General features: G+C 42.2%; 1 protein-coding gene across 1 annotated transcript in view; it reads right to left on the minus strand.

Annotated features, from left to right (window-relative positions):
• The window catches only part of tesk1b (testis associated actin remodelling kinase 1b), a 30,077-nt gene extending 22,078 nt beyond the window's left edge, over window positions 1–7,999 (minus strand). The window contains exons 1-3 of the mRNA XM_023966172.2: window positions 7,764–7,999; window positions 6,907–7,316; window positions 6,628–6,826 (exon numbers count right to left, since the gene is read on the minus strand). Of these exons, the coding sequence (XP_023821940.1) occupies window positions 6,628–6,826; window positions 6,907–6,908 (201 nt within the window). The 5' untranslated portion in view covers window positions 6,909–7,316; window positions 7,764–7,999. The remainder of the gene's footprint in view (window positions 1–6,627; window positions 6,827–6,906; window positions 7,317–7,763) is intronic.
• Between the last annotated feature and the right edge of the window lie 2,022 nt (window positions 8,000–10,021).

Consider the following 10,021-nt stretch of genomic DNA (forward strand, 5'->3'; position numbering starts at 1 on the left):
CCGTGCAGAACATAAACAAAGATAAATACTTGTGCAGCAAGTGGCAGCAGAGCAGGTTCCGACTGGAGCTGTACAAATGATGGGCAAATGCTACATTAAAGCTCTGAAAGTTCAAGTCTGCACTGGCTCTCCCATACCAGCATCCCGCAGCAACGCGAGCAGTCAGACAGCCTCTTAATCCCAAACACTGAAACCGATCACAAGCACGCAGGAGACACTCGATGCGGATTTCGCTTCGAGTGCGAGCGGCTCGGCGGATCAGCTCTTATTCTTCTCCCTTTGCAGAGTCAGGACTTCTCAGGGACTGTGCAAGATTTCTAGCCTTCGCGGCTTAAACAACCAGTATCAATTTGTCAAGTAGTTTCAGGGAGTGTCAGAGTTAAACTGAAACCAATAATCTGTACACAAAAGGTTTAGTTTTCTTTAGAGAAAGCTTACTAGTCAACCTAAAGATAATTGGAGCATAGAGTTAGGTCTGCTTAAAAAGTTATTTTGGCAAATCGGGTCAAATGTAGCACATGGTTTTTTTCATAAAAGCAAGTTTTCATTGTTTGAGTGGGAAAATAAAGTCTCTTAAGGTACAACGACTTAAGTTATTAGCTGTAAACTGTAGTTAAAGATTCATTTGTGAGCAAAGATGACAGATTTGCAACCAGTCATTTTCTGTCCTTTCAGTGACTCACAACTGTAATTATCAGGAAATTTCTTAGACATTCAAGAGTTTTCCCATCTTTAGTGTTACATATCTAAACTTGCCTTTTAACAACATGCTTTAGTAGGATCTTATGAAAATACAACTCCTTCCAACAAAAGGTTGCCATTGTACAAGAAAAGGTCTTAGTCATTTTTCACAAGATTTTCTGGAAACCGTCACTATTGAGCTGCAGCCTGAACCTCTGTGCAATGCCCAGTCATCACAAATAAAGGCTTCACCCTAATCAATGCAAACAGCACGCAAGTCCCACCCACTGCACCAAATGTATCCAAGGGTGTACTCAGACTAGAAAAAAACCTTTGTTCCGGACAGAGTCTCGAACCTTGCATTTGGCCTGTACTAGCATCAAGCGGCCCATTCTGTAACGGACCAAAGCTTGAAAAGATGTCTTCAGTCATTGGCCAGCAACTACGAGGGGGGGGGGGGGGGTCAAAACAAAGCGAGAAAGACAAACATGCTCTGTTTTATAATCCTTATCGGGACAGTTAACTTATTAAAACTTTAGTCATTCATTCATCATCCGTTTATTCCCTTTCGGGCTCACGGGACTGCTGGAGCCTATCCCGGCCACTTGTGGGTGAAGGCAGGGGACATCCTGGGCAGGTCGCTAGTCTGTTGCAGGGTAGAGTGTCCACAATCATACACCCACACACTCTCACATTCACACCTGGGGACAATTTAGATTGACCAATTAACCTATGAAGCTTGTTTTTGAACGGTGGGAGGAGGCCGGAGTCCCCGGAGAAAACCCACGCATGCACGGGGAGAACATGCAAACTCCACACAGAAAGGTCCCCCATTGATGTTCCGTTTCAGGTCCCCCAACTGGGACTTGAACTGTGAGGCAAGAGCGCTAACCACTTCATATTTCAATTTTATCTGTTTTCAAACGTCCGGAACAACACTTTTTGTTACTTTGGTACGGCGGAACGAGACAAAAACATAAGCCTTTTTAACGGTGTGAAAAAAAGCATCTTTTTCTGTTCGATAACACGACAATCGTTGCTTTATATATTTGTCTGCAGCTCATCAGTTCCTTCATTCCTATTCTGTTTACGTCTGCTAAAGTAGCTGTCCTAGTCCAGTTGTTCCGCTCCGAGGACGGATTGTATTCAGGCTGAGGAATCTCTGAGTGAACCGAAGCTCAGTCCTATTGGAAATGAACCGAAACCACCTCGAAAGATGGCTTTGAGGGCGGTTCGTGGTTCCAGACCAGAGTGAGCTTTGATGTATTCAGACTGAAAATTTTTGTCTGAATTATCAGAAGAAACAAACTCTGGTTCACTTTAAGTGGACCAAATGGGTCCAGTCTGAATACACCCTTCATAAGTTTGGGTACTTGACCTTTTTATTTAAAGTCCCACTCTGATCATCTTTTGATCCATTTTAAAAGCGTTCCCAGAGGTCATTTAATTACGATTATTTCCTTTTTACCTAAAAAGGGGGTCTTTTTCTAGGACAGTTTCTGCAGAGCGGCAGTAGCTCATTAGAACTTTACCAATAAGTTGTTGGCGGAACTTGACACGCCGTCCCATTTTTTTTTTTGTTTACGTGCCCTCCCATTAGCTTACAGCAACGCACACCACCAACCGGCCAATAACAGTACAACAAAACTGGCGAGCGATTTTGGAGCCATCCGACAGTATAGTTTGAAGCCTGATATCAGCTTAGATGAAAAAAGCAAAGCCGTGCATGGATCGAATAATTTTACAAGTTGATGAATCCGAATGGATCAAAAACTGATGTCAAACAGGTAAACTTCCTCGTCCAGCATTTAGAATTTCAGGTTCTCTTGTAGTTCCCTCCACCAAAATCAATCGAGTCTCATGCATCCATTTTTTCCCCCAATGATTAAGACAAAATTATGTTCTTCTTAGATATCATTTTCAAAAGTTTTAAACTAAAAAGGACTTCAGGATAAAGCTTAGTTACTTTGGCTTGTTAGAGTCACGCTTACTTGAAAATGCACTGTCACATTTTAGAAGCCGACATTTTTAAAGGTATGTTTTTCTTTTCTTTTCTGCAATGCAGAATTAAGGGGGAAAAAAGTACGATAACAAAGTTTTATGGACTTATTTTAAAGGGTTTTACATAAACAGAAAAAAAGGAAATTTGCTTAATTTCTTTCATTTGTTTAAAAGCTCTTTTCCCGTTTCATTGATTGTGAAGGGCAGGTATTTTGGGAAAGTAACTCCAGCATCCATCATAGGGGCAGAAATGGTTAAAAACATGTCACAACAGCACAGAAATCTGACTAAAAACAGACTCAGATGTTGTTTTAATACTTTATAAAAACACTAGATAAATAATCACTTTTTAATAGCCAGCTGAGCTCATGACTGATGTTGAAACTTATCTCATATAAAAGGGTTTCTGTTGGCATTGAGCTGAAAAAACAACAACAGAAAAGCTGGAAGCCTGCATGCAACTCGCTTTTGAAGAATATTGAAGAGAAGATAAAAACAACACCTGAAGGATTTGTCCAGACACGTGTCCCCTCCTTTCTAACTTTTTTTTTTTTTTTTTTTTAATGGTTGCACAATTTCTCTGAAGAAATGTCTTCGTCTCCTTGCAGCCCCAATTGATCTGCAGCCTGCTGAAGCTGCACAATGTACACTTAGCAGGCCAGAGCATCAACTTCCAAGCTCACAAGAATGAGTACGGGCGCCATAAGCACAACTTGGCAAAGACTAAACTTAAGAAACCAGTTGGGGTTTTTTCTGCAAGCAGTCTGGCCTTTTCTTCTCAATTCAACTAGGTTGGAGCAGCAGCTGCTCTCTCAGTCATGAGAGAAAAACTATGACTGATTGTGGCAATAATAACTCAGCATTTATATTACACTGCCAAAGGACAAGCTGGTCCAAACTCAAGTGAGCAAATTGATAAGGCAACAGTAAATATGGTGGCATTTAAAGGCTCACTGGCCATTTAAAGGACAGAAGAGGGGGGGGTTGCTTCATCGGACAGAAATGTTGTCAAGCAGTTTAGTCGACCTTTACTCTCAGCTAAACTACTTGAACGCATTGTGGCCATTTCTTCTGAAATAAAAAGATGTGTTGACAAAGTATGAGGGCCTCAGTGGGTTTAAATAAGTCAACCCAACTTCTGAGACCATTTAACACAATTCATAATGCTGCAAGGTTCACTTTTGAATTCTTTTTTCAATTTTTTTGCCCCGTTCAGCTATTAGACTCTACAACACCTCATAGACACCATCGGTTTAATGGTGTTATTTGTTGTATTTTAGCACCATTTATGATCTGTAATTATCTGTTTTTTAATCATTTTGTTCTTTGACCCATGGTAATTCTATTTCCCCATTGTGGGATCAATGAAAGTGCAGTCTATCCATCTGTCTAAAAACTGAGACGCTTCTGAAATTCTATAGTGAATTGTTTTCAGACTCTCCGCAGAATCTTACTTCAAATTGATTCTTGTGCAGCAAGAACTAAATAAGGAAAAAATGTAAAATATTCTGTTGTAGCTAAACGGGTGGGACGCCTGCATCTAAAGCTATAAGTTCACACAGCCCTTGGCAACATGTGGTCAGGTTACCACCACCAATGAAAGGTCTATGTAAATGCATCACAAACATTATCTACACAAGTTTTTATGACCGTTTCCAACACAACTCATGGCCATTGAACAGGCTATGCAAATTAAATCAGACAAAATTAAATGGACAACAAGTCTGAGGCAAATATCGGAATAGAGCTGTGAAAGAAAAAGTCTGGAGCAAGATTCACAAGATTAGCACTGTTCAACATTTCACACAAAGACTCTTCCAACTGTAAATGGCAGCCATGGAAATAGCAGTAACAGTGAAAGTCCCCTCCATGCTTGTCCAATATGAACACCGTATGGTCACATGGATAGTGTGGACGTAGCTTAAGAGTATAATGGACTTTTAGTCATTTAAAAGTCCAACAGAAAAAAACAGCACAAGGAAAAATAACAGGTAAACTGAGGTCACTAGGAAAACACAACTATGACAAAATAATTCTGAAGTATTATAAGTATAATATGTACCCTTATTATACTTATAATACTTATTTTTTTTAAAAACTGGTTTAACACAATAAAGATTTTTATTTAATCTCAGCGGGGGACTTTTGAAAACAAAACAAATTTCCTTGAGAGGGCATGTTGGAATTAAAACTAATACGAACAAAAGACAAAAGGCAGCCAATCCTAAAAGCAACACCTGGTGAATTTGAATAATTTGCAAATTCAATAGCCATTTAAAAAATAAGTTCAAGGAATTCCAAGTCACCTGCAGCAAAGTAATTATAAATCATTACAAAGCTTTGCAGTGTCGGACAAATTCCTGTGTGCGCAATATGGGCAATAAAAGCAGTCAGTAAAACAGAATTACAAATATTGTGGTTACAGGCTTTAAGTCTGTTGACTGAACAGCTTCCAACACTGCTGTTAACAGACTCTCTGCTAAATGAGACTTTTATTGAGTTTATCATGATAAAGCAGCCCAGAAACCTAAAGAAAAGAAAAGAAATGGATATCTGCCAAATACCAACATAACACTTCCTGTTTTCTAGTAGTCCACTGATCCCTCAGCATATGGAAAATATAAGAGACTGATTCGGCTAGTGGTTGCCTATTAGTTAAAGAAAACCTGCTCGTTTTTGGTAATTCTTACCATTTTTTTTATGACCGGGTGCACAACTTTTAGGAAAGATGCCCAAATGATAAAATGCACTATTGAAAAGTTAAAAAGAAATATGTAAATATTAAAATGAACCTTTTTTAAATATCGGCATCTGAAGACAAGAGGTTTCATCATTTTTGATGCCGTGTTAAGACGCTAGGCGTTTCCACAAAAACCCTTTAACACTCAGGATCAACCACACTGAGCTCTTGATCCATGTGACACTTCAACAAAACCAGAACTTTACAGACATAAAATAACGATCAATTCCTAATCCTCTCTCATGTGTCATTTGGAGTGATAACCGACGATTAGAGGTGTAACGATTAATCAACTTTTACGACCCAACCAGATTGATCTGTCTGTGGAAAGATGTCAAATCGAGCTATACCATTCTAACATTGTTTCAAAAGGAAAAATATTGATTATATCAATATTAGAAAATACCATTTAGACTGAGGCACAGTAGGTTTATTATGTAAAAACGACCAAGTGTCATCACAGTGGACAACACACGTGATGGCAGCAAAAAAATGATTAATCCATCATTACAGTCCAATGTGTGGAAACTGAGTTTTGCAAAAACTTGTGACCATACAGTGTGGTAGAATGTTCTAAAATGGGCTTAACTTCCTGAAACTAAAAGATGAATAGATTTGCCATCAATTCTTTTTTACTTCTTTGTTCACGTTTTTACACTTGTCAGGAATGTCTTGTCTTGTCTTGGAATTATCTTCCAAGAAATACAAAGAATCTGGAAAACTTCACATTTGTATTTATCTCTGAGTCACACAGGTTGAATTTTTGCCTTAAGATGTCCTGGATCAATTTTAGGTCTGTGATATAGACTATCCAAAGTGAACCAAAATAGACTATGAATCGCATCAGCAATCACAAATTACGATATGAATCGAATCGTTAAAATGAATCGTTACATCTCTACTGATGCATCCCTGCACCTACACAGCTCAATGTAGGTGACCAGCACCAAAAAGAGGATAGCTGCTGTAACAAGTAGGACAGCATTGGGTTACCAACACGTGCAAACCATCCATCTGTCCTGGAAGTCTCCACTTACACAGAACAACATTCCAGTGAAGTAAGATAAGATTTTTCCACCCCAATAATTCTGCTAAATACGTCTCCAAAATGTTCCTAAAAGACAGTGTGGTTTCTAATTGTGTGTTCTTCCAGCCTGTAGTGTAGGTGCTGTAAGAGGCATCATCACATTGCCCCCATATCTCACCTTGAACACCTCGGAGAAGAATCCCGCTCCAATTCTCTCGCAGCTGAAGTCGTCCAGTCGCGCCAGAGTGGACACGGCGCTGCGCAGGGCCCTGTAAGAAGACGGTCTGATCCTGTGGGTTCCATGGACGCTGTGCAGGGGGGGCTCTGCCTCTCCCTCCTGCTCCGGGGCGACCCTCTCCGTCTCCATCTCGGACGGCCTGGGAGGAGGAAGAGGAGTCTGCTGGAGGGGTAGGTGGAACGCGTGCAGAGTTTAAAATCCAGCCCAACTGCTGTTTACATTTCCCCCGTTTGCTCCGTCCGAGGCCACTGCGCGGGGGCTCTTTGGGGTAGGGGGTGGGTGATTTCTCGCTGTTGCAGCTGTGGTCAGCTACCAGATAGGCGGAATATTACTGGGTGTCAAATTCCCGCAAGGGGCTTGGAAAAGCAGTGCAATCCCTTCAAGCGCGGCGGTGCGTGCCGCGGGGTCGGTGCGCAGAGTGCGGGAGGTCTGTCATGCTGCACGGCGATGGGTGGAGGGGGGCTGCGTGGCTCTTGGTAGCTGAAATGCGCAGGCTGCCCTTGTCCGTCGCTTTCATCCAAACCCTCCTGCAGTGGGCAAGGCCGCGGCTCCTTTTCTGGCTCCACCAATTGAAGCTCGGTTTCGCAGGACGCACGGGGCCGCCTCAGACGCGCTGCAGCCTATTGCATCTGAAGAGAGAGTAAAGAGGGGGCGGACACAGGGGCGTTAATTCACTAACTCGTAAAGTCATCTGAAGTGTCTATCAGCAGAACTCCTCCAGCTCTGGATAGGCGAGGAGATCAGAATGAATGGAAACTGGCAAAAACGGTGCAGCGGCGCAGTCTGGATCGAAATGGCAGCAGCCGGCTGTGATTGGAGCCGTGAACGCATCACAACGATCCAATTTGGCAGCATTTGATACAACTAGTCCCTCTGGTAATGGTACTCTCCTAGAGGCTCACGCAGAGCTGCGTGTTGCGGATCCCCGACAGCCTGACTGACTGAATGCGGCTGGTAAATTATGGATGCCTGACTGAGTCCAGTTTGCTGGCTCGTCTGTTACGCACTTGTTTCGCATTAAGACAAAAAAACAGTTGAGGCACAAATGCTCTAAATGGAAAAGACGCTGTCCTCACCTGGACGTCTTCATGTCCTTCACCTGCGCCTCTGTCCTCCGCAGACCCCCGAAGTGTGGATGAGATGTGGCGTCCAGTGACCGGGAGCCACATTTTACTAATTAATCATCTGTGAGCGCCGCCCGTACGCACGCACGCACGCACACACACATACACACACACACACACACAGCCGGGGTTTCGCTTTACGTCCACGCTCCACGCACACCTCGCCGTCTGCTGGCTGCAGCAAGGAAGCGGAGAAATGGCTTTTGCTGTGCTTTATTGGAAGGTGGCGGGGCGGGGCGTGATCACACGTGATCATCACACAGCCTCACCTGTAGGGGCGCCGGAAGCCCCTCCCCACACCCACCAAAAACAATCCAAACACGAAAGGTGATTTGAATGTTTTCTTTGGACGTTCATTTGCTCATGTTTTTTTTATTTCAGTTAAGTAATTAACCAGTAAAGGCTCTAAATAGATGCCGTAGCAAAAGGTAGTATACTTCACTTTATTTTAATAAGCATACTTGAGTATTTATAGCAAGTCTACTATAGACAATCATGCACATGTAGAGGTATACCTAAAACTGCTCCAGACTAAATTAGAACATTTTAGTTTACAATATACATATAGTATATAAAAAGTAAACTTCAAATATACTGCCTCACTTTGAGTATGGACCAGGGTTCTGAAACCTGTGGCTCCGGAAGCACATGCAGGTCTGTTACCCCATCAACTGGCTCTCTGGCTGCAGAAAAAAATAATAATCGTAATCTCTAAAAGTAAGGGTTAATAAATTAGCAAGGATTTGATTTAGCTTAGTTAAGTTAAATGTAGAAGTGCCTGAGGATGGATGGATGGATGGATGGATGGATGGATGGATGGATGGATGGATGGATGGATGGATGGATGGATAGATAGATAGATAGATAGATAGATAGATAGATAGATAGATAGATAGATAGATAGATAGATAGATAGATAGATAGATAGATAGATAGATAGATAGATAGATAGATAGATAGATAGATAGATAGATAGATAGATAGATAGATAGATAGATCGATCTTCCAGGGACATTAGTTGGCTGGACTCGCTCCTGCCGCTGACGTTCATTCAAATCAGAAATTGCCAAAGAAAATTATGACTTCAAGTACTGTGAGTCAGCGCAAATAACATTTGCCAACATATTTATGATTTAAAAGAATACATTAAATTAGCAAAAAAATCTGCCAATGGGATAAGAAAAAAGGTTAGACCAAGAATTCTAATTTTAAGTAACAATTATAGTCACTAAGATACAAACTAAGATTATTTTGTAATTGAAAAACTTTCTTGATAAGAATATTTGATCTTGCAAGACAGAAAACAATACAGTTTTTCTTGAAGCAAGTGTCTTTTTTCTCTCAGAAGATTCCGTTTTTTTGCAGTGTATCATTTCTGAGGCCTGTCCGGTCTCTGTATGACCGCAGCAGTAGCTTGGTTCGAATAGACGGCAGTAGATCGGACCTGGTCTCAATGCATGTTGGATCTGGCAGGGCTGCCCTTAATCACCGGTTCTATTCATAATCTTCATAGACAGAATTTCTGGACACAGCCAGCGGCCGGAGGGGGGCTAGTTTAGGGACCTCAGGATTTCCTCTCTGCTCTTTGTCCTGTTAGCTTCATTGAGCCAGAATCTCCAGGTTGCATTGAGGTAGTTTGCAGCTGGAATGAGGGTCAGCTCCACTAAGTCTTGAGCCATGGTTCTTGACCGGAGAAATTTAGTTTGTCCTCTCAAGGACGGTGGAGAGCTCTCCCTTCACCACAAAGGACCGACACAGCCACCCAAAAACATCTGACGTTGCACTAATCCCCCTGTCAATGTCACCTTTCAATCTTCACTCACTAGTGAGCAAGACCCCACCAGGAGGAGCAGGTACTGAGCCATTAAGAACTCTGAAGACCGGCTCCCGCTGGTGACCAGAGGGGGAAACAGAGCTCCGACTTCTGACAGCCTTGGGTTCCCTCAGAGGAGCTGGAGGATGCGGCCGGGGAGAGGGAAATCTGGGCATCTTTGCTACTGCTGCCGCCGTGACCCAGTCCTGGATGAGCAAAAGAACATGGACGGATCGATGGTTAGTTTTTAGTTAGCTTGTTTTTGTTTTGTTTATTTTTTTCTTTTATCTTTTAAATGTTGTGAACCGCTCTTAGTCTGACTCATCACCAAGGACCTGTCTGCCATGGGAAACCCTGACAGGGGCATTGGCCCCAGGCAGTTTAGCTCCTAGGATCA

This window comes from Oryzias latipes, chromosome 18, assembly GCF_053564925.1.
Source record: "Oryzias latipes strain Hd-rR chromosome 18, Olatipes_Hd-rR_3.1".
Lineage (NCBI taxonomy): Eukaryota > Metazoa > Chordata > Actinopteri > Beloniformes > Adrianichthyidae > Oryzias > Oryzias latipes.